General features: G+C 42.4%; 1 protein-coding gene across 3 annotated transcripts; it reads right to left on the minus strand.

Moving 5' to 3' along the window:
• Positions 1-1,108: 1,108 nt before the first annotated feature.
• H2AZ2 (H2A.Z variant histone 2) lies at positions 1,109-24,250 on the minus strand. Of its 3 annotated transcripts, XR_008617496.1 has the most exons (8): positions 24,131-24,215; positions 20,007-20,084; positions 17,723-17,836; positions 15,265-15,394; positions 13,930-14,081; positions 8,613-8,714; positions 5,225-5,284; positions 1,109-4,495 (listed from the first exon to the last, which is right to left on the minus strand). XR_008617496.1 is itself a non-coding variant. In XM_007118896.3 (5 exons), the coding sequence occupies exons 1-5, from the start codon at positions 24,131-24,133 to the stop codon at positions 14,020-14,022; spliced, it is 387 nt and encodes a 128-aa protein (XP_007118958.1). In that variant the 5' UTR covers positions 24,134-24,250; the 3' UTR covers positions 11,846-14,019. The 3 variants fall into 3 exon arrangements, 1 of the variants encoding a protein (XP_007118958.1); XR_008617497.1 differs by lacking the exons at positions 1,109-4,495; positions 5,225-5,284; positions 8,613-8,714 and adding an exon at positions 10,110-10,992; XM_007118896.3 differs by lacking the exons at positions 1,109-4,495; positions 5,225-5,284; positions 8,613-8,714 and having other exon boundaries at positions 11,846-14,081; positions 24,131-24,250.
• Positions 24,251-24,474: the final 224 nt, after the last annotated feature.

The following is a 24,474-nucleotide window of genomic DNA, read 5'->3' on the forward strand; positions in this document are numbered from 1 at the left end:
TCACCCTGATTTTGTGTTTATCAATCTATCACCTATGTGTGTCCCTAAAAACATACTGTTTAGTTTTGAAAAAGCAAGTTTAAACCTAGTTGTGCAAAGAAAGAGTAAGTGGCTGCTACATGATGAAGGCCTCCAGGACAAGGCAAGGTGAGCAGAATTGATTACAGTGTGGCCTCAGCTTCCCTGAGCACAAGAGCTGCTGCTTCCAGAGAAGTCGGCCAGCCATGCACCCAATAAGGTAGGGCTCACCCAGTTCCTTTAGCACACCTCAGAAAATAAGCAAAATCCATACAACCTGCAGTGTATGGTCCTTATTCAGATTTCCCCCACTGGTTCTGAAGGTTTTGTTTTTGGCGGCGTTGGGTCTTGTGGTGTGCACAGGCTTCTCATTGTAGTGGCTTTTGTGGAGGAGCACCGGCTGTAGGTGCTCGGGCTTTAGTAGTTGTGGCTCACGGGCTCTAGAGTGCAGGCTCAGTAGTTGTGGCGCACGGGCTTAGTTGCTCCGTGGCATGTGGGATCTTACAGGACCAGGGCTCGAACCCGTGGTCCCCTGCATTGGCAGGCAGATTTTTAACCACTGTGCTACGAGGGAAGTCCCTAGAGGTTTTTAAAGTAAGCTTTATTAAGGTATAATTTACATACAATCAATGTATTTAATAACGCTCTCCTGCCCACACACCCCACTGCCCCCAAAGATCCAACCTAGGTTCACACACTGTTAGGTCTCTTTTGTCTCTTTCAATCTAGAACAGTCCTACTTTTTAACATATTGTAATTTCTATTTATTAATGTTTTTAAAAAGGCCTATTGAGAAAATTTATACACCATAAAATTCACCCATTTTAAGAGTACAATAATTTTAGTGAATATACTGAGTTGTGCAACCATCACCATAATCCACCACACCAGGAAGACCCTGTGCCCATTTGCAGTCCCTCCTGCTTTCACTCCCAGTCCCTGGCAACTACAAGTTGGCTTTCTGTCTCTAGATTTACCTTTTCTGGACATTTCATATAAATTGAGTCCTACAACTGTGTGGTCTTGGCCTCTTGCTTTTTTTTTTTTTTGACATCAACTCCCTAAACAGGGCATGGGTTCCATATTTTCCTTATTCCCCTCCAAGTTTAGCTGAATTGCAAAGTTAAGTTTATGGTTATGAAATAAAAACTAAACAACCGTTGTCTGTCCTTGTTTGGGTTAGGGTATTGATGTAGATTTCATTTTAAGCAGCAACTCGTTACTCCTAAGACAACAGTTGCTGTGTTTGTTTAAAAGAGTATCTTGTTTTTTGCTTCCCTGATCCAAGAATTAAGTGTTGCTGATTGAGTATCCCAGGGGCAAGCTGTGAGTGGAATACTGAAGTGTAGGCTCGGACAGGGAAAAAACAAGGTGGAACTTCAAGATTGTGACCAGGTTGGAGCAGTACTCCTTTAAGGGTGACGGTGGAAAATTCTCACTTGGCACATTTAGGGTTATCCATCAAAATTACTATAACAAATTGAAAATCATAGCTAATTTTAACAAAGCTTAATTTAAGCATATTCTGTGGTGGCCCTCCTTGAGGGAAATATGTCAAGCTTTAGCCTCTGGGGAAGGGTCTTTGGACCATGTTCTTGGGATATCTGTAGCTGTTTGAGAATGTAAATGCAGAGTACAGGGTTTATGACAGCTCAATTGTGAAGTTCAGTCTGCTAGAGAAAGGCAGGCAGACCTGGTGTGGTGCAGTCTACCTGCAGAAGGCATCTGGCTCTGCCTTGCCCCAGACCAGCTGGTGACCAGGTAACTCTATAGATTAGGGAACTGCTCCCTGGCTAGTTGTACAGGCCCTCATGGTCATTTGAGGTCTTGCACTCATTCCATAGTGCAGACCTGGCAGTCTGAGCTATAATCTGGTCCAGGTGAGGCCTTTATGTTCATGAACATGGTTTCCTTTAAGATCAAGAACTCCCCTTGGGGGTCCTCCCCAGTTGCATACTCATTATCCCTCACAAGGGGCCCATGATTTTTTTTTTGAGATCACCCTGATTTTGTGTTTATCAATCTATCACCTATGTGTGTCCCTAAAAACATACTGTTTAGTTTTGAAAAAGCAAGTTTAAACCTAGTTGTGCAAAGAAAGAGTAAGTGGCTGCTACATGATGAAGGCCTCCAGGACAAGGCAAGGTGAGCAGAATTGATTACAGTGTGGCCTCAGCTTCCCTGAGCACAAGAGCTGCTGCTTCCAGAGAAGTCGGCCAGCCATGCACCCAATAAGGTAGGGCTCACCCAGTTCCTTTAGCACACCTCAGAAAATAAGCAAAATCCATACAACCTGCAGTGTATGGTCCTTATTCAGATTTCCCCCACTGGTTCTGAAGGTTTTGTTTTTGGCGGCGTTGGGTCTTGTGGTGTGCACAGGCTTCTCATTGTAGTGGCTTTTGTGGAGGAGCACCGGCTGTAGGTGCTCGGGCTTTAGTAGTTGTGGCTCACGGGCTCTAGAGTGCAGGCTCAGTAGTTGTGGCGCACGGGCTTAGTTGCTCCGTGGCATGTGGGATCTTACAGGACCAGGGCTCGAACCCGTGGTCCCCTGCATTGGCAGGCAGATTTTTAACCACTGTGCTACGAGGGAAGTCCCTAGAGGTTTTTAAAGTAAGCTTTATTAAGGTATAATTTACATACAATCAATGTATTTAATAACGCTCTCCTGCCCACACACCCCACTGCCCCCAAAGATCCAACCTAGGTTCACACACTGTTAGGTCTCTTTTGTCTCTTTCAATCTAGAACAGTCCTACTTTTTAACATATTGTAATTTCTATTTATTAATGTTTTTAAAAAGGCCTATTGAGAAAATTTATACACCATAAAATTCACCCATTTTAAGAGTACAATAATTTTAGTGAATATACTGAGTTGTGCAACCATCACCATAATCCACCACACCAGGAAGACCCTGTGCCCATTTGCAGTCCCTCCTGCTTTCACTCCCAGTCCCTGGCAACTACAAGTTGGCTTTCTGTCTCTAGATTTACCTTTTCTGGACATTTCATATAAATTGAGTCCTACAACTGTGTGGTCTTGGCCTCTTGCTTTTTTTTTTTTTTGACATCAACTCCCTAAACAGGGCATTGACTTTGTCGAATGTCCCTGATTTTGGAGCTGCCTAAGGTCTCCATTTCGTGTTACTTGCTTGGTCTCTCTGGCTCTTGTATTTTCTGTAAACTGGAAATTAGGCAGAGAAGCTTGAATGGACACACGTTCAACATTTTATGCAGGAAGGCATTGTAGGTGATGCTATATGCACTTAATCCTGCCTTTTGTCAGATAGCATATGATCTCAGACTGACTCAACAGGAGGTCAGACTGCTCCACTGGAAAGGTACTTTGTATTCTTTCTGCTGAGTAGGTAACCTGTGGGATGATACTTTGCCTCTGTGTGAAGACCCTGCTCCCAGACCTTTCACCTGATTGTTTTCTTTTAGCATCAATTAATGATCTTCACCTGAATCAATTTTTTAAAAAATTATTTTGGCCATGCCACGTGGCTTACAGGATCCAAGTTCCCTGATCAAGGACTGAACCCATAAGTGAGGAGTCCTAACCACTGGACCACCAGGGAATTCCCCTGAGTCAATTACTCTATAGTTGCGAAAACCTGAGTAATCTAATCTCTCTCTCCCTCCTCCTACCACTATGGACTCATGGATTTTCATTAAACGTGTTACAAACAATTGCACTCATTATTTTTTCTATTTATTTATTTGGCTGTGCCGGGTCTTAGTTGCAGCATGTGGGATCTAGCTCCCTGACCAGGGATCGAACCCTGGCCCCCTCGCATTGGGAGCTCGGAGTCTTAACCACTGGACCACCAGGGAAGTCCCTGCACTCATTGTTTTTGATGCTCAAATCATCCCAAATTTGGCTAGTACAAGCCCCTCTAAGTTGACCTCTGTGGCTCTTTGACATGATTCCAGTAGCCTTTAAGCCCTTCTGAAATTCATGCTTCCCTTCCATTACACAGCGGTTGGAGGCCTCGGAAGTGCCAGGGATATTCAAATTTTTCAGCAACCCAAAACCAAACCCTTCATGTTAATATGTAAAATGGAGTTTAGACTTACATAATTATGAGTTTTTCACATACACTAACATCTGGCCAGACATTTGGAAGTCAGTGGGGCAGTCTCAGGCATTATAATATATCCAGCATTGCCCCCATCCACGGTCAGAGGCCCACACATTTCCAAAGTGCCTCCTGGCTAAAAATCACTGACGTAAAGAGATAGGATGCAGCTGTTAATAGAACAAAGTAGGGACTTCCCTGGTGGCGCAGTGGGAAGAAATTAAGAAATGAGTTGCTGGGTTTCCCTGGTGGCGCAGTGGTTGGGAGTCCGCCTGCCGAAGCGGGGGGCACGGGTTCGTGCCCCGGTCCGGGAGGATCCCGCGTGCCGCGGAGCGGCTGGGCCCGTGCGTCTGGAGCCTGTGCTCCGCGGCAGAAGAGGCCGCGGCAGTGAGAGGCCTGCGTACCGCAAAAAAAAAAAAAAAAAAAAAAAAAAAAAAAAAAAAAAAAAAAAGAAATGAGTTGCTGAGGCAGCTATAAAACATCTGGCAGAAGGTAGTATTATGCATTATATGAAAGACAACTCAGACATGAAGGAGACATGGCCTTACAAGAAAACAACAGACAAATCGGAGAGTCTTTTCTAAGGAAAAATAATATGCTTAAGATATATATGTGTCAGAATTGTTTTTTAAATATTTATTTATTTATTTATTTAGGCTGTGCCAGGTCTTAGTTGCAGCACTCGGGATCTTAGTTGAAGCATGGGGACTTCTTAGTTGCAGCATGCGAACTCAGTTGCAGCATGCATGCGGGATCTAGTTCCCAGACCAGGGATCGAACCTGGGCACCCCCTCACAACTACTGAGCCTGCGTGCCACAACTACTGAAGTCCATGAGCCTAGAGCCTGTGCTCTGCAACAAGAGAAGCCACGGCAATGAGAAGCCCACGCACCGCAACGAAGAGTGGCCCCCACTCGCCGCAGCTAGAGAAAGTCCGCGCACAGCAACGAAGACCCAATGCAGCGAAAAACAAACAAATAAATTTAAAAGAACAAGGTAGTGCATCTCCAAAATAGCCTCAGCTAGACTTTTATGTGAAAACAACAAAGAGCAGTAGAACACAATATAACACGCTACAGTTTTTGTAAAAAGCAGAATGAAGTGTATCGTTGTGCTTGTACATACCCTTGGGAGGATACAGAGAAATGTTTCCCAGTGGGTGTCTCTGGGTAGAGGGGTGAAGGCCTGTGGGCAGAGAGGACTTTGTCACCACACATCTCTTTTACCTGTATTAAATATTTCAAATTTCCAAAACATACATTCTAAAATGAGTCAATAGTACAGTTGGTCCTCCATATCCACAGGTTCGGCCTCCACAGATTCAGCCAACCATGGATCAAAAATACTGGGGAAGGGCTTCCCTGGTGGCACAGTGGTTGAGAGTCCGCCTGCCGATGCAGCGGACACGGGTTCGTTCCCCGGTCTGGGAGGATCCCACATGCCGCGGAGCAGCTGGGCCCGTGAGCCATGGCTGCTGAGCCTGCACGTCCGGAGCCTGGGCTCCGCAATGGTGGAGGCCACAACAGTGAGAGGCCCGCATACAGCAAAAAAAAAAAAAAAAAACTGGGGAAAAAAAATTCCAGAAATTTCCAGAAAGCAAAATTTGAATTTGCCATGCATTGGCAACTATTCACACAGCATTTACATTGTTTCTGCAACTATACACATAGCATTTACATTGTATTATGTATCATAAGTAATCTAGAGGTGAGTTAAAGTATCTGGGAGTATGTTCCAATGTTGTGTGCAAATGCTACACCATTTTGTATAAAGGACTTGAGCACCCTGCGGATTTGGGTATCCAAGCGGTCCTGGAATAAATCCCCCATGGATTCTGAGGGATGGCTGTATTTGGCTCACTTCAAAATGCTTAATATAAGAAAGGTATTATTGGGACTTCCCTGGCGGTCCAGTGTTTAAGACTCCACGCTCCCAATGCAGGGTGCGTGGGTTTGATCCCTGGTCAGGGAACTAAGATCCCGCATGCTGCACAGTGCGGCCAAAAAAATGAATAAATAAAATAAAAAAATTTACTTTAAAAAAGATATTACCTAAGTGTCCACCGACAAATTAATATATAAAGAAGAAGTGGTATATATACACAGTGGAATACTGCTCAGCCATAAAAAAGAATGAAATAATGCCATTTGCAGCAACATGGATGGACCTATAGTTTATCATACTGAGTGAAGTAAGTCAGACAGGGAAAGACAGATATCACTTATATGTAAAAAATGATACAAATGAACTTATTTACAAAACAGAAATAGATTCACAGATATGGAAAACAAACTTCTGGTTACCAAAGGGGAAAGGGTGGGAGAGGTATAAATTAGGAGTTTGGGACTGTAATATACACATTACTATATATGGAGTAGATAACCAACAAGGACTTACTGTTTTCAATATCTTGTAATAACCTATAATGGAAAAGAATCTAAAAAATATACATATATGACAATCTCTTTGCTGTAAACCTGAAACTGACACAAAATTGTAAATAACAATATTTCAATAAAAATTTAAAATATAAAATTTAGTAGAGAATAACAAAATACAATAAAAAATATATTGCTCAAAAAATTAGACTTTTTCTAAAACAAAAGCTAGAAATCATTCCTGATTATATGGGTAAAATAAGACATACTTTTTTTTTTTTTGGCAGCGCAGTGTGGCTTGCAGGATTCAGATTGAACACATGCCCCCTGCAGTAGAAGCGCAGAGTCCTAACCACTGGACTGCCAGGCAATTTCCTTCATTTACCTTCTTGTTCATGTTGGTCAACCTTTCAATCAGATGTTAAGTTGTCTGCAGAGGGGTGACTGTCCACCCATTTATATAGAAGTCTCTCCTGGCAGTCAGGATTGAAGGTGATGAATTGAAAAGTATTGGTTAAAAATAATTTGGGGGACTTCCCTGGTGGGGAAGACTCTGTGGGTAAGACTCTGTGCCCCCCCATGCAGGGGGCCCAGTTTCGATCCCTGGTCTGGGAACTAGATTCTGCATGCATGCTGCAACTAAGAAGTCCCCATGCTTCAGCTAAGATCCCGAGTGCTACAACTAAGACCTGGCACAGCCAAAATAAATAAATAAATAAATAAAAATATAAATAAGTAAAAATAAATATAAAAATAAATATTAAAAAATAATTCTGACACATATATATCTTAAGCATATTATTTTCCCTTAGAAAAGACTCTCGGGTTTGTCTATTGTTTTCTTTTAAGGCCATGTCTTCTTCATGTCTGGGTTGTCTTTCATATAATGCAGAATACTAACTACCTTCTGCCAGATGTTTTATAGCTGCCTCAGCAACTCATTTGTTAAAAAGGAATTTGTGGGCTTCCCTGGTGGTGCAGTGCTTAAGAATCCACCTGCCAATGCAGGGGACATAGCTTCGAGCCCTGGTCCGGGAAGATCCCACATGCTGCGGAGCTACTAAGCCCGTGAGCCACAACTACTGAGGCTCCCTCTGATGAAACATTTTGGACATGAATTGGGCCCCTGAAATCCCACACTAGTTGGTGGCGCGGTATTGCTGGTGCTAGAAGCACATAGGATTCGAGGGAGACCCGTTCTGAAACCTCAGCTTACCTGGGTTTGCCACCTACATCTACTTAGAGCCGGAGAAGTTGCTGGCCACTTACTGTGACTCTGCTGCCACACTGGCCCCCAATCCACCCCTCACCACCCCCTCGAGTCCATCAGGCGTTCCTGGCCATTTCCAGCGGTGGCCTGGGGCGCCCCCAGTCTGGACGGGCCTGATATCAGTGGTGTTCTGGGAGGAGAGCAAAGGTGGGTGATTGGGGACCTCTGTTCTGGGCCCCAAAGGGAGGGAGGAGGGCCAAGGACCGGCCCTGGGGGGCTCAGATCCAGGTGAGCCTGCAACCCAAGAATGGGGCTGCACCAGGGGTCCAGAAACCAGCCCCAGTGATGGTTAGTGATACGAAAGAATGAAGGATCAGTCTCACTGTGTAAGAGCCAACTGCACTCAGTACGTGAACAGCTTCAGTTTGTTACTTCCCATGATGCACATGAAACACGTCGAGAGGAAGTGGTGCACATATACCAGTCACAGGACTAACTCCTGTTTATGTACCCGCGGATATTAAAGTTTGACATTTTATGGAAGGAACACTGCTCACCACTCCTGCGGAGGACTGGCTGGAAGAGTCAGAAGCAGCAGAGGAAGCAAATGTGCTGGAGAGGCTGGCGTCGAAAGCCCTCTCGTTGTACATTTGTTTGGGTTAATAAATATTAGAAAATCCTGACTGCAGGAAAACCCACAGCTGGAGCCGTGAAAGCTGCACAGGGTTTTGATGCTACGCCAGCTCCGGAACCAGCACTCCTGACAGCAGGAGTGCTTTCCCACAGCACAGCCTCTGGTATCAACTGGGAGGAAGCTGAGCACCAGGTGTGCTGGTGTAGTCAGCCGCCTTGGAGAGGATGGATCAGTGACCTTGCAGAGGACAGATCAATAACCTTACGGAATTCAGAAGAACAGATCAATGACCTTGTAGAGGACAGATCGATGACCTTGTAGAAAGGTGGATAAATGTGAGTGACCATCTCAGGCTGGGCTGGAGAGACAGGAAGTTTTTTCTCCTCTTCACACCTAAGGAAGGATGAGGGATAGGGAAGACAGGAACTGACTGGGGTTTATTCCAACAACTTGTGAATTTTAAATGGCTCCCTTTGCCCTCTGGCAGCAAACTTTTAGACTAAGCCATGACTATGGGGATCTCCTCCTGGGTCAATCAAGGCCACAGGGCCCAGGGTCCTCCCAAAGCCTTGACCACTCTGGCGGCAGCACTCCTGGTCGCGGCAAATGGTTCTAACGTGCTGCCTTCAAGAGGCTCTTCTGCGAGGCCCTGCCTCTTTGGCTGAGCTGGCGAAGGCCGACCCCTTTCTCTGGAGTAGAATACGGGGTGTCTATCCAGACCCGGCTCCCTTCATTCTTGGGTTGTCTATCCTTAACTCTCTTCCCCTTCACCTTGTACTCCATGTGGCCACCATGTTTTTTTTTTTTAATTGAAGTATAGTTGATTTACAATGTTAATTCCTACCGTACAGCAAAGTGATGCAGTTACATATATATGCACCTTTTAAAAAATATCCTTTTCCATTATGGTTTATCATAGGATACTGAATATAGTAGTCTGTGCTATAGAGTAGGACCTTGTTGCTCATCCATTCTGTATATACCAGTTTGCATCTGCTAACCCCAAACCCCACTCCACCCCTCCGCCAACCCCCTCCACCTTGGCAACCACAGGTCTGTTCTCTAGGTACTAGGCTCCTCTTTTTCTTTTTTTAAAATGCATTTTGCTGAGCATTTTTTAAAAATAAATTTATTTTTGGCTGCATTGGGTCTCCGTTGCTGCGCGCAGGCTTTTCTAGTTGTGGTGAGCAGGGGCTACTCTTCGTGGCGGTGCGCAGGTTTCTTATTGCGGTGGCTTCTCGTTGTGGAGCACGGGCTCTAGGTGCCCGGGCTTCAGTAGCTGTGGTTCACAGGCTCAGTAGTTGTAGCTCACAGGCTGTAGAGCACAGCCTCAGTAGTTGTGACGCATGGGCTTAGCTGCTCCGCAGATCTTCCTGGACCAGGGCTCGAACCCGTGTCCCCTGCATTGGCAGGCGGATTCTTAACCATTGCGCCACCAAAGAAGCCCCACTCGGAAACTTCTGTGTCCACCTCTGTCCCTCCACTTAGGCTATGAGCCTCCCGAGTGGAGACCGCACTTTATTTTTTTTTTAATTAAGAAAAAATCATTAATTAATTTTGGCTGCATTAGGTCTTCATTGCAGTGTGTGGGCTTCTCATTGTGGTGGCTTCTCTTGTGCAGAGCATGGGATCTAGGTGTGTGGGCTTCAGAAGTGGCACACGGGCTCAGTAGTTGTGGCTCACGGGCTCTAGAGCACAGGCTCAGTAGTTGTGGTGCACAGGCAACCCCAAACCCCACTCCACCCCTCCGCCAACCCCCTCCACCTTGGCAACCACAGGTCTGTTCTCTAGGTACTAGGCTCCTCTTTTTCTTTTTTTAAAATGCATTTTGCTGAGCATTTTTTAAAAATAAATTTATTTTTGGCTGCATTGGGTCTCCGTTGCTGCGCGCAGGCTTTTCTAGTTGTGGTGAGCAGGGGCTACTCTTCGTGGCGGTGCGCAGGTTTCTTATTGCGGTGGCTTCTCGTTGTGGAGCACGGGCTCTAGGTGCCCGGGCTTCAGTAGCTGTGGTTCACAGGCTCAGTAGTTGTAGCTCACAGGCTGTAGAGCACAGCCTCAGTAGTTGTGACGCATGGGCTTAGCTGCTCCGCAGATCTTCCTGGACCAGGGCTCGAACCCGTGTCCCCTGCATTGGCAGGCGGATTCTTAACCATTGCGCCACCAAAGAAGCCCCACTCGGAAACTTCTGTGTCCACCTCTGTCCCTCCACTTAGGCTATGAGCCTCCCGAGTGGAGACCGCACTTTATTTTTTTTTTAATTAAGAAAAAATCATTAATTAATTTTGGCTGCATTAGGTCTTCATTGCAGTGTGTGGGCTTCTCATTGTGGTGGCTTCTCTTGTGCAGAGCATGGGATCTAGGTGTGTGGGCTTCAGAAGTGGCACACGGGCTCAGTAGTTGTGGCTCACGGGCTCTAGAGCACAGGCTCAGTAGTTGTGGTGCACAGGCTTAGTTGTTCCGTGGCATGTGGGATCTTCCTGGACCAGGGCTCGAACCAGTGTCCCCTGCACTGGCAGGCAGATTCTTATCCACTGTGCCACCAGTGAAGTCCCTCAATCATCTAATATAATGAACAACATGATCTGGTCTAAGAACTTCTCTAACAAGAAATAACCAGACAAGCAGAGAATAAAAACAGCAGGCAAATGAGGGCCATCTCACAGACGAATAGCTGTTATAAAACAAATATAGTAAAATATTAATTGTAGAATCTAGGTGGTAGGTGTTAAGAATCATTCACTGTATAGTTAACTTTTCTGCATATTAAAATTTTTTCATAATAAAATGTCAAAAAACGACCATCATACTATCAAAAAAATAAAAAGGCAACTTACGGGGACTTCCCTGGTGGTCCAGCGGTTAGAAGTCTGCCTTCCAATGCAGGGGATGCAGGTTCAATTCCTGGTTGGGGAACTAGGATCCCACATGCCGCAGGGCAACTAGGCCTGTGGGATCTAGAGCCTGTGTGCCACAACTAGAGAGCTGCACGCCACAACTAGAGAGCCCCACGTGTCGCAACTGAGCCCGCGCACCACAACTACAGAGAAGCCCACGCGCTGCAACAAAAGATCCCGTGTGCTGCAAATAAGACCTGATGCAGCCAAACAAATAACTAAAAAAGAAGAAAAAAAGGCAACCTATGGAATGCGAGAAAATATTTGAAAATCATGTATCTCATAGGGGGTTAATATCCAAAATATAAAAAATAACTCATGACTCAGTAGCAAAAAAAAAATCCAATTAAAAATGGACAGAGGGCTTCCCTGGTGGCGCAGTGGTTAAGAATCTGCCTGCCAACGCAGGGGACACGGGTTCGAGCCCTGGTCCGGGAAGATCCTACATGCCACAGAGCAACTAAGCCCGTGCACCACAACTACTGAAGCCTGAGTGCCCAGGGCACGTGCTCCGCAACAAGAGAAGCCACTGCAATGAGAAGCCTGTGCACCGCAGAGAAGAGTAGCACCCCACTCACCGTAACTAGAGAAAGCCTGCGCGCAGCAAGGAAGACCCAACGCAGCCAAAAATAAGTAAATAAATTTATATATATATAAAAAAAGGACAGAGGATCTGAATAGACATTTGTTCGAAGACATACAGATGGACAACAGGTACATGGAATGATGCTCAACATCACTAATCATCAAGGAAATGTAAATCAAAACCACAATGAGGTACTGTCTTTTTTAAAATATAAAAAGCCTTCTTTTTAAAGCTTTCTTTTAGAGTTACCTATTAAGGTATTACAGATGCAATAGGATGGCTGGGACATACTTTAAAAAAAGCCAGCGGGAGGAAGGGGTGTATAGGTGAAGCAAGATGGACCAAATGTGGGGGTGAGGCCCAGAGCACATGGCCCAGTTGTTCTACTTTTTTTCCATCAGAAAACAAAAATACAATCCTGGGAACACAGTAGGAAGCAAATAATTACACTACCAAAAGGAAACAGATATCTGAAGCAATTATCTAGAAAACTCTAGTAAAAGACCCTATTCTCTGATAGGTTATTTTGCCTTCTTTTCTATTGCTTCTTTGGTTTCTAAAAACTACTAAAACTTCACACATGGATAATCATAGATCCTTTCAATATAGAAGATTCTTCAAAATATGTGCCAAGATTCAGTAAAATCCACTTAGAGACAATCCTATAGGACAAACAACTCAGTTTCTTCAAAAATTAAATTATAATAATAATAAAAAAGAAACCTACAGATTAAAAAGAAATTTAAGAGCTATCAGTAAAATGTAAGACATAGTGTCTAGATCCTGATTCAAACAAACCAACTGTAAAATTATGAAACAATCAGAGAAATCTGAATACTGACTGGATATTTGTTATTATAAAATGTTAGCTGTCTTAAGACAATGGTATTGTGGTTATGGTCTAAAAAGTACCCCATCTTTAGAGACACATGCTTAAGTATGTGGACATGAAAATAAATCATGCCTGGAATGGGATTCAAACCAATCAACTGGGATGAGGGTTCAGGTTGGGGATACAGGTAAAACAAAACTGACCACAGGATAACTGCTGAAGTTGCAGGATGAGTACACAGGGGTTCATTATACTATTCTCTTTATTTTTGAAAATTTCCATAATAAAATAAGTTTTTTAAAATGAGAGTTTTGTTTTGATACTGTTGTATTATAAAACATTAAAGAATTTCCACTTTTAATGAAGACTTCCAGACTTCCAGAAAAATATAATTTTCTGATGGACTGTTAACTGATACATTAACTTAAATCTTACAAGTTACTTAGAAACTGACAAAGAAAAATAATTTTTTAAATATTGTACAAATTACTGAATGTTACTGTATCAATAAAAGATCACTAAAAGCTGGAATTTTAAGCCAAAAGCAGACAACTTTGATAACCTTAACTTCAATTCTAGGTAAGGGTGTGGGCTCTGGAGTCAGCCAAATCTAGGTTTATATCCTAGTTCTGCCCTTTTCTATCTATTAGATAAATGTTTTTCTGGCAAGCCATTTAACTTCTGTGAGCCTCAGGTTCTACATCTTTAAAATGGGGGTAATAAAATTTCTTCATCAATAAAGCGCTTAGCACAGGGCTCACCACATAGTAAGTGCTCATTAAATAATTCAAATAATTCCACTATCCTATTTCATCAACTCTAAATGCATGTTTTCATACTCTAACATCTCTGAAATTGGGATGCATCTCATAATTGATGGCATATTATGGTTTAATTGGCAGTTTTTTTCTTTAGTGGTATGTAAAATAATTGGTGCCTACTACTAACAGGTAGCAGCCAAGAGTCAATATAATATGGTATCAATCATGATAGAAGTAGATTCCCAATTTCTGTTTTAAGATTTTTCTGAATATATAACCAATTTAAAATTAAAAAAATTTTGAAGTATGAGCAAAATATTTTCAACACAGCACAAACAACGGTTTTGAGACAAATTATTTTTTTAAAAAATGATTTATCAATTCCATTTCTGTATAAAACACATGGGAGAAACCTAGCCAATCAACACACAACTGTTGCCACATGAAAAGGTATTTTTATCAAACTTCGAGTCTAAGAACATACAAATGTTTCTTTTTCATGTCTACAGTAATTGTCTATGCTTTTCCACTTAACTGTTTTAAAAATTCCACATGTCCCCATTATTTCTTCTGTCCCAGTTACAGTACAATGACGGGGAGGAAGAGGGTTGGTTAAAACCACTCTCTAAGCAGTTTTCTGCTGTCCCTTCTTTCCAATCAGAGACTTGTGGATGTGAGGGATCACACCTAGAATGAAATGAAAAGAAACAGTATTAGTAGAAAAACTTTAAGCTGGCTGTATCTTTTTTTTTTTGGCTGCACTGAGAGGCATGTGGGATCTTTAGTTCCCCAAGCAGGGACTGAACCCGTGCCCCATGGAAGCGTGGAGTCTTAACCACTGGACTGCCAGGGAAGTCCCTAAACTGGCTATATCTTACCACTTTAGGGCTTCAACCCCAAAAAGCAATTATATAAAGAATGAGGACTTCCCTGGTGGCGCAGTCGTTAAGCATCTGCCTGCCAATGCAGGGGACCTGGGTTTAAGCCCTGATCCGGGAAGATCCCACATGCCGCAGAGCAACTAAGCCCATGTGCCACAACTACTGAGCCTGTGAGCCATAACTACTGAGCCCACGTGCCATAACTACTGAAGCCCATGTGCCTAGAGCCTGTGCTCCACAACAAGAGAAGCCATTGCTATGAGAAGCCTGCGCACTGCAACAAAGAGTAGCCCCCACTTGCTGCAACTAGAGAAAGCCCACAAGCAGCAACAAAGACCAAATGCAGCCAAAAATAAATAAATTAATTAATTAAAAAAACAAAGAAAAAGGCTTTTAAAAAAGAATGAAATTTACTTAAGTCCCCTTTCACATTCTGATTCTGTTAAAGTATCTATACCAAGGGGTCCCCATCTTGGGGTCTGGGAACCCCCTCTAAAACTGTATGTAAAATGGTGTGATTTTATGTGATTTTTTTAGAGAAGAGTAACCACAGCTTTCAAGAGGTTCTCCAAATGTGATCCAAAAAGTATTAAGAACCACCAATTTATATCTCACCTTCACTGATCCTGACTCATTCAATTATCTCAGCCCTGACTTTCAAGAGCATCATATTAAGCAATTTCTCAAGATCATTTTTCAAACACAGTTTAAAGGATATGGGAAATATTTTAAACACCAGGTTTTAAGTCTCACATATGAAACTCAGATGAAGAACTTGCTAAAATAAAAATAGCATTGTATATGGCTACAAGGAGAAGAAATATTTATTCAGATCATAATGAGAAGTCTAGAACTGTGAGACTTAACACTTTTGGAACTTAAGTTTCTATGTTCTCTAGCTGGTGATACAAATGCACTGGATCATCTACCTGAATTATCTATTAGTTAGGCCAGTTAACAATCTAGGCTGAAGAGGAAATAATACATACCACCCCCAGCTATGGTAGCCTTGATAAGGGAATCCAACTCTTCATCACCACGGATTGCAAGTTGCAAGTGGCGCGGAGTGATCCGCTTAACTTTGAGATCCTTGGAAGCATTACCTGCCAGCTCCAGCACCTACAGAGCATCCGTTGAGATAGCACATCAAACAAGGGTGAAGTGTTTAAGGATTCAATTTAGGCCTGCAATTATAGCTAAAAAGATCACTACAGCATCTACACACAAAACACACAAGATACATATATAAACCAACACTAAATTTTTTCCAAATTTCTATAATGCTTTTATAGAACTCTTATTACTTCACTTGGTCCTTTTATATTCATTCTCTGCAAGAGAACTAGAAACTTGAGCAAAAATCTACTTCTAGGGCTTCCCTGGTGGCGCAGTGGTTGAGAGTCCGCCTGCCAATGCAGGGGACACGGGTTCGTGCCCCGGTCCAGGAAGATCCCACATGCCACGGAGAGGCTAGGCCCGTGAGCCATGGCCGCTGAGCCTGCGTGTCCGGAGCCTGTGCTCCGCAACGGGAGAGGCCACAACAGTGAGAGGCCCACGTACCAAAAAAAAAAAAAAAAAAAAAAAAAAAAAAAAAAAATCTACTTCTATAGAAACAAATAAAGACAAGGGATAATATCCCTTAGCCAAGAATCTATTCAATAAATGTGAACATCTCGAAATATATTTTAATATACCCATGTAGTCTATTTTTTCATGGCCCTTAACAGCTGAAATTTATTGCTTAGCACTTGTAGAAAAATTTTAAAATATAATTAAAAATAATTTCTTATTCAGAGTTTTTAACATCACTGGGCCCTATAATCTCTAGGCAATAAGCTAGAAGCCCTTTATTCTATAAGGACAATTTTCAACTAGAGAAATTTCGAAGTCCCAGTTGGTCATAAAATTGCATTTTTCTTTTCTTTTTTTTTTTTTTGCCTCCATAGACTGTACTAGCATTATAAAACCTTTGATGGAAGTAACACAAAAATAACTCCACAGAACCTCCTCAGAGTGGTGGAAAGCCTCGGTGTACGTCAAAGCAATCAGCGTGCTTTAAAAACCATCAGTACTCTACTCCATTCTCCCTTGCAACCTTCACTGGTCTGGGGTGAGGCCTGGCACCACTATCTTTTGAAAGCTTCATAAGTGATCCTAGTGTGAAGCCAATGTTGAAAAGCGATTACCCCTAAACTTAGATTTCAGTATTTTCTTTACCTCTATTATTGACTAAAACCCCAAAATTAAATATTTGGAAAAGACACATTGACTGCATATGTATGTATGTATGTATGTATGTATGTATGTATATGATTATTGTTTAATCTTAAACTAAAAAATCATAAAGTTCCTAAGAATAAAGATAATGGGAGTTTAGATGGGACTTGAAAATTCTGAACCAGAAGCCTATGCCTCTACATGAATGAACAAAATGCATACCTTTCTGAAAAGTCTGCAGGTAAACAAATAAAAACTAATATAAGAGTGATAAAGCAGAAAGGCTCTTAACTAGTACCAGTACAAAAACATTACCAACACAAAATCGCTGCTTGTGACATAGTGAAGTTGAAACTATCAATGTTAAATCTCCAATGGGAAAAATAAATGAATTGGTAAGGTTAATGAGATGACAGCAGTGATAATTAACACACAGGTTAAAGCTAAATCTTTCAACCTAGCTCCCAACCACATCTTTCCCAAGTAGGAAGCTTCCCCGTTTCTATTAGATTGGCTATCTCTATCAGTTGACTTGCTTGCTACTCGACTTACTTCCCTTGCTTGGAATGTAGTTGAAGGAGTTTCATGGCTTCCCTTTTGTTTTCCTTAGGAGGGATTAGAATGGAGGAAGTGGTAGTCTATGACCTAAGAATTAAGAACTCTTACCCAAATAACTTATCTTCCTGAAAAGTCAAACTGAGTAAGATACAGCATTTTATGCATACAACCATGCACAGAACCAGAAGGTTGCTTAGGTCTTCTACCAAATTTTGTTATCATCATAATATAGTTGTGATATTTAAAAAATATGTATCATCACACTGCCAAGACTTTGCCCCACTTCAAATCTTTATTAACTAAGAGTTATGCTGTAAAAAAAAAAAGAAAAAAAAAGTTATGCTGTAACTTCACAAATATCACCTATCGATTATATATGTATTTCAGAGTTCGTTTAATTAGTAGTATGGTATTTAAATTATTTTACACTTGTTTGTCACGTCACTTAAAAATATGGATTATTGACCCTTACTTAACTTTAAAAAAGAGCACACCAAAGTTCTATTTGACACTGGTACTAGGCAATAGGCTGATAAGATACATCTAAAACCACTATTAAAAGAAACTAACAAGAGTGTGTCTTTTTTATTTCAAACCCATATTCCATGGGTTTTAGCCATTTATGTCCAGGACACCCCTGGGATGCCCATATACAACATCTCCTCCACTAACCTCAGCAGTGAGGTACTCCAGAATTGCGGCACTGTACACTGCAGCAGTGGCACCGACCCTTCCATGACTTGTGGTGCGAGTCTTCAAATGTCTGTGGATGCGGCCCACGGGAAACTGAAAGAGACCATCCAAATGGGAAGCACTGAAGTCTTAACATCACACTACTGAATGTAATCAAAGGCTGAATAATATGAGTAAAGCATGAACTAAAAACCAACACCATTCTCTCATTGTGACCCTTTCTTTCTACTTGCTGAGAATAGGCACTTCCTCATCTCCAAAGTTCCCTAATGCCACTTGTCTGTGCCTCTGACTAACCCCACTCCCAACTTTCTTAAGGACCTTCCTTACCCTGTTACTGCTCCATCATTCAACAGCTCCAATTGCTTCCTTTTTGCTGGCTCCTTTCCTTCTGCACACTTCACTTAAAACGCCTCCACGTGTCTACAGCAACTGCCTCCAGTTGCAGTCTAGACATCTCCTTTCCAAAGGCAAGATTTAAAAGCAAACCCTGAAACCCCTTTCTTGTCACCCATTTTCTCCCAATCCAACCTTGGCTTCTGTTAAACACCATTCTGAAAGACGTGCAGTAACATTTTAACTACCAAAATCTACTAGCCACTTCCAGATTACATCCTTAAAGAGAAAGGCATGATTGTTTTGTTTACATCCTTCCCTAATTCTAAGCTCCCCGAGACCAGGATCCATGTCTTACTCCCTTCTGCATCCGCAGTAACCGGCATGTTTTGTCGTCTGACACAAGAGGACCTCAAAAACCATTTCTTCTTAGGCCGAAGCAATTACATAGTTCTAATACAAACTCTGACTACTCCTCAGTCTTTTCATTCTTTGACTCAAATACCATATCAAATATGGTGAGGGGTCCACCAATGCCTTTTTGATCCTTTCTCATGCTCTACTTAGGAAACTTATCCACAGCATATGCTACCAATTTTACGTAAGTGACCTTAAATTTGTAATTCTTTTGATCACCTCTCTTGGAAAGCTAGACAGAAAATCTACAACTTTTGGACATTTTCATATGGATGTTTTGGTGGAACTTCAAAACGACTGCACTTAAATTTATTATTTCATAACTTGCCCCTACTATAAACTCTTCTGCTCCTTAGAGTCTAAGCCTTAGAGAAACTTCTCTTTGACCATCCTCTCAATCCCATACCCCTCCTCCCATTTTTGGGGAGCATACACAAGCCTTCTATTCTTTTCCGTCCTACTCAAGTTCAAGTATGTTATTACCTTATTCCTAAACCACTGCAATAGCCTGTATCTGTCTTCCAACTCCTACTTCAAGGTAAGGACACTTCAAATAAATTCTAATTGAGATTTGCATGATGTTCTAAAATACAGAACATACCCACCAAGTAACAAGTTCTCGCCCCCCCTTCCTTCAGTACCATCCAGATCATGTCATCCTCTTCCTCAAAAACTTTCAATGGCTCACTACTGCCAAGAAGATAAAAATCCTAACCTTATAGTCTGGACTTCAAACTTTCCTGTTTAAAAAGTATCTCTTACATGTAGGGAATAATTCTTACTCATCCAGAAAATTCTGAGTTTGTGGATTAAAGCTGCAACAATTTAAACATACGAAATTTGAAACCATTTAGGGCTTTGAGTATATCACTGAGTCTACACTTGAAGGTATCGGGGAAAGATTCACAGGACTAGTGGACAGTTCATTATTCTCTCATCCTGAAAGATGTACCACGACAAACACTCTTCAAAATAAAAGCCACAGCATACTCACTTCAATCTGATACAATTTATAAAAGAACTAGGAACATAATTATAATCTAGAAAGAATAGATTTTAAGAGAGCAAAATCACCAAATTCATTTAAGATCTTTTCATAACTTATCCTTGTTTAGAAGAAGAGAATACAAATTATATAAAACAGAGTTGCAGGACTTCCCTGGTGGTCCAGTGGCTAAGGCTCTGCATTCTCAATGCAGGGGGCCCGGGGTTCAATCCTTTGTTTCAATCCTTTGTTCAATCCTTTGAACTGGATCCCACATGCCACAACTAAGAGTCTGCATACCACAACTAAAAAAGATCCTGTGTGCCACAACTAAGACCCGTTGCAGCCAAACAAACAAACAAATAAATAAATAAGGCAGTTGCTTTGTGGTTTATATTTTGACCAATTAATCTCATTATCAAAGGCCAGTAGTACACTTTTGTAATTAAAGAAACATCTATGAGTCATGAATTATAACAGTAAAGAAAATAATTTAATAATGAATTACAACAGCATGGATGTTACCTGTAACCCAGCTCTCTGTGAGCGAGACACTGCCTTAGCCTTGGCCTTCCCACTGTCCTTTCCAGCTTTGCCTCCAGCCTAGGTGGAAAAAAGTTCCAGATGAAGAATTGAAAATGCTATTTCAAAACTATTTAGGACTATAAATAAACTTATCTACAAAACAGAAGTAGAGTTATAGATGTAGAAAATAAACTTATGGTCCCAGGGGGTAAGGCGGGGGGAGGGATAAATTGGAGGATTGGGATTGACATACACACACTATTATATATAAAACAGAGAACTAATAAGGACCTACTATATAGCACAGAAAACTCTACTCAATACTCTGTAATGGCCTATATGGGAAAACAATCTAAAAAAGAGTGGATATATGTATATGTATAGCAGATTCACTTTGTTGTATACCTGAAACCAACACAACATTGTAAATCAACTATACCCCAATAAAAATTTTAAAAACTTAGGAAATAAAATTTCTTCTAGTTTTACTTTAGGTAGTTAAAAAAATCTAGGTGATCTTCAACTTTAAATATACATGTGTTTTATCAACATTTATTTTATTTTTTAATAATTTTATTTGTCCCACAACTGATGATGTTCTTTTTTTTGGCTGCACCTTGAGGCATGTGGAACTTCCTCGACCAGGGATTGAACCTGCACCCCCTGCAGTGGAAGCGGGGAGTCTTAACCACTGGACCACCAGGGAAGTCCACCATTTATTAATTTATATAGAAACAAGGTCAAACCTTACTTTTTAAACATGAGATTTCTAAAAATTTGAACATATTTTTCAAATTTCAGACTGAAGACTCTTCATCAAGTCAATATAACTCTCATGCTACAAGTATCTCATAATAAAATGATTTTAAAAATGTCAGTGTGTATCATTTCCACAGAAATATTCAGAACTTAGCTCTATGGGGAGAAAAAAAAGCATCTTAAAAAAAAAATTAAACAGAGAATTACTCTATGATCTAGCAATTACACTTCTAGGCACACACCTAAGGAATTGGGAACAGGGACTCAAACAGATATTTTCTATACTGTTTGCTATTTTGTTTATATCAGTATTATAAACAATAGCTGAAAAGCAGAAACAACCTAAATGCCCACCATGGAAGAATGAATAAACAAAATAGTGGTATATACAATAGTATTCAGCTGTAAAAAGGAAGAAAATTCTGATACATGCTACAACATGGGTAAACCTTGAAGACATTATGCTAAGTGAAATAAGCAAAAGGACAAATATGTATGATTCCACTTACATGAGGTACCTAGTCAAAATCATAGGAACAAAAAGCAGAATGGTGGTCACCAGAGGCTGGGGAAAGGGGCACAATGAAGAGTTACTATTTAATGGGTATAGAGTTTCAATTTGGGAAGATGAAAAAGTTCTGGAGATGACTGGCAGTACACTTAAAACTGGCAAAATGGTCAACTGTTATGTGTATTTTACAAAAAAAAAAAAGACATACAAACTTACTCATAAGGGGTTAAACAAATACTACTTTCAATTGATAAATGTTTCTCAAATAACATGAATGGTCACAAACAGGACACAGTATATAAATGCAATGGGATATTATGCAGTCCTTTCAACAAATGAGTTACAGATATGTGCTGATAAGGAACAACTCACAAAACATATTTGTGTAAAAGGCAAGGTATATGCAAGTGCAGTAAGCTTTTGTTTACATAAAGTGGAGTACTGTAGAGTGTGTGTACATACACATTTCTAGAAGGTCACACAATACATCAGAAAAGTTATTTGCCTCTAGGGACAGAATACTAAGGATCTGACTTGAGAGGGAAACCAATATTCTCTTTTGGGCTGTTTGATTTTACTACTTAAATCTATTATTTCTTCTCTGTTAAAAGAAAAATTAGTTAAAGAAATCAGTTTACATGATTGGCTAGTTGTTTGAGGATATTTTTGAAGCAGAGGTTAAGCTTTGAAATGGCATATTCCCTTCGTCCCTTTGTAATGGCTTCCTTAAAATACTTTTTAGGCTAAAAATCAGCCCCCCCCTCACATGTTTATCTCCCAAAACCACATGGGGGAGTAAACATATATTCTCACTTCTCCAAATAAATCTTTTCAGCTCTATTTGCCCTGCTGTAAATACATTAAAAAAACCTCTCAATTGGTGCATGAGTCTAAAACTATAATCACTGTCTATGACAATTATAAAATTAGTAGTTATCCATTAAAAGCTACCAACTGCAAAACTTCCCAGGCTTCCCAATTTATTGCTCTTAAGCAATTTTATCACTACAGGGCTTCCCTGGTGGCACAGTGGTTGAGAATCTGCCTGCCAATGCAGGGGACACGAGTTCGAGCCCTGGTCTGGGAAGATCCCACATGCCATGGAGCAACTGGGCCCGTGAGCCACAACTACTGAGCCTGCGCTTCTGGAGCCTGTGCTCCGCAACAAGAGAGGCCGCGACAGTGAGAGGCCCGCGCAACGCGATGAAGAGTGGCCCCCAATCGCCGCAACTAGAGAAAGCCCTCGCACAGAAACGAAGACCCAACACAGCCAAAACTAAAATAAATAAATAAATAAATTTTATCACTACAAATCCATCATAATTGCTATTTAACCTGTTTGCTTTTTAAGGAAGCAGACATGAAATCAGCTTTTTAAAAATCTCAGTTAAGTTAGGACTTCCCTGGTGGTGCAGTGGTTAAGAATCCGCCTGCCAATGCAGGGGACACGGGTTCGAGCCCTGGTCCGGGAAGATCCCACATACCACGGAGCAACTAAACCAGTGCGCCACAACTACTGAGCCCACATGCCACAACTACTGAAGTCCGCGTGCCTAGAGCCCGTGCACTGCAACAAAGAGTAGCCCCCGCTCGCTGCAACTAGAGAAAGCCTGCGCACAGCAACGAAGACCCAACGCAGGCAAAAATAAATAAATATATTTTTTTAAAAATCTCTGTAAGTTAAATGACTATTTCCGTGGTTTCCTGATACATTTCTCATACTTAACAAAAACAAAGTCTTATGGAATCAAACTTGTGCGAATATAAAATTGTACAGTAAATACTTTCTTTTCACAACCCCCTCAAACTCTGTATATACACCCTCCAACTTCATTCATTTTAATACGTTTGATGACTGATTGAGAAACAAAATACAAGCACCATAAAATTTTTGATTCTAAGAACTAAGTTAGTATTAACCTGGGTTAAGCATCTCGGTAGAAAATACGCCCATGGAGCCAGGTGGAGTGTATTTCATTCAGGAAAAGTTGAAAACTGGATGCCAAGAAACTTGCATATTAGTTCAACAGATACATGCTCACGTCCCCTCAAGTTTAAAATTCTCAAAACAAGAATGACAATTCCACGCCTCCTGTATTTTTAGCTTATGCGATCGTGCATGTATTTTTAGCTGCTGGTAAAGGGACAGCCAATATGTGGCAGGTCGCTAGAAATTAAATGAGTGACACCTTCGAAACCAGCAAGGACCAGGAGAATCATCCGCTCGAGCAAATCAGTTTACAGAGCAGATCTAATCTGTGCCTGAGTCGGCCGGCGGAAGCGCTTCCGTTAACTGCACAACTACAAGTTAGAGACGGGGTGCGACCATCCACAAGGTCGAAGCCAGGTCTAAGACGCGAGAATGTCACAATAACCACAATTTCTGTTTGTGGTTCAGCCCCGGGCAGGGCTGTCTCCGGAGGGCGCTCGGGCGGACACTGCTCGTCGCCTCGGCGTCGCTGCTTCGCTCCCGCGCGGGACACGGCCACCCTCCAGCGCCTTTCCCTCCCAACTTCATAAAGGGCCAAGTTCCCTCCACTCGCGTTTCTGAAAAGCCGCACTTTTTTTTTAACCGACGCACAATTCAGGAATCAAAGTCGGTGGCAGGGGCAGCGGAGGTGCTGCAGAGCCGCCAGGGTTGTCCCGCTCAGGGCCACCCGGCCTCGGCCCGCGCACCTCAATTCGCGCCGGCGCCGCGGCGGGCGAGGCCGGGACCGCGGGGAACCCTGCCGCCTGACGGCAGCCCAGCCGTCGTCGTAGTCGCCTGACGCCCGCCCGCCTGACGCCCGCCGCCTCTACAGGTAGCGGCGCCGCCCGGCCATCGCCACCCACCCGGCCACCCAGCAGACTTCACCATGGTCTCGGCCGCTCCCGCCCTCGGTCCCGCCGAGCCGCCGCCGCTACCGCTCGCGCAGCACCGACCGCCGCCGCGACCGCCGCCGCCGCCGCCGCCGCCGCCGCCGGAGCTCGGACAATAACCGGGACCCGCCTCGCGCCACCCCGGCCAATGCCCGCTCGCCTTGCTCGTTTGAACCCCGGCGACCGCCCAATTGCGCGCCTCCTTCTAACCAAACCCCGCCCCCAGCACCTCCTCCCTAACGGCTGTTTGTTTTTGCACACGGCACGCGGAGGCGGAGCCTCCGACCCCAACACAGACGCGCCTGTGCGCGACCGGGGGCGGAGCCAAGCGCCACTCTC

The sequence above is a fragment of the Physeter macrocephalus genome, chromosome 5 (assembly GCF_002837175.3).
Source record: "Physeter macrocephalus isolate SW-GA chromosome 5, ASM283717v5, whole genome shotgun sequence".
NCBI lineage: Eukaryota > Metazoa > Chordata > Mammalia > Artiodactyla > Physeteridae > Physeter > Physeter macrocephalus.

Bases quoted from the DNA above. Each gene is read 5' to 3' on its own strand.
- H2AZ2 (XM_007118896.3), bottom strand. The intron at 17,837-20,006 runs GTAACATCCATG...GGTCTCTTTCAG, and splicing joins CACAGAGAGCTGGGTTACAG to TTTCCCGTGGGCCGCATCCA. The intron at 14,082-15,264 runs GTATGTATTATT...ATTTCATTCTAG, and splicing joins GGCTACCATAGCTGGGGGTG to GTGTGATCCCTCACATCCAC.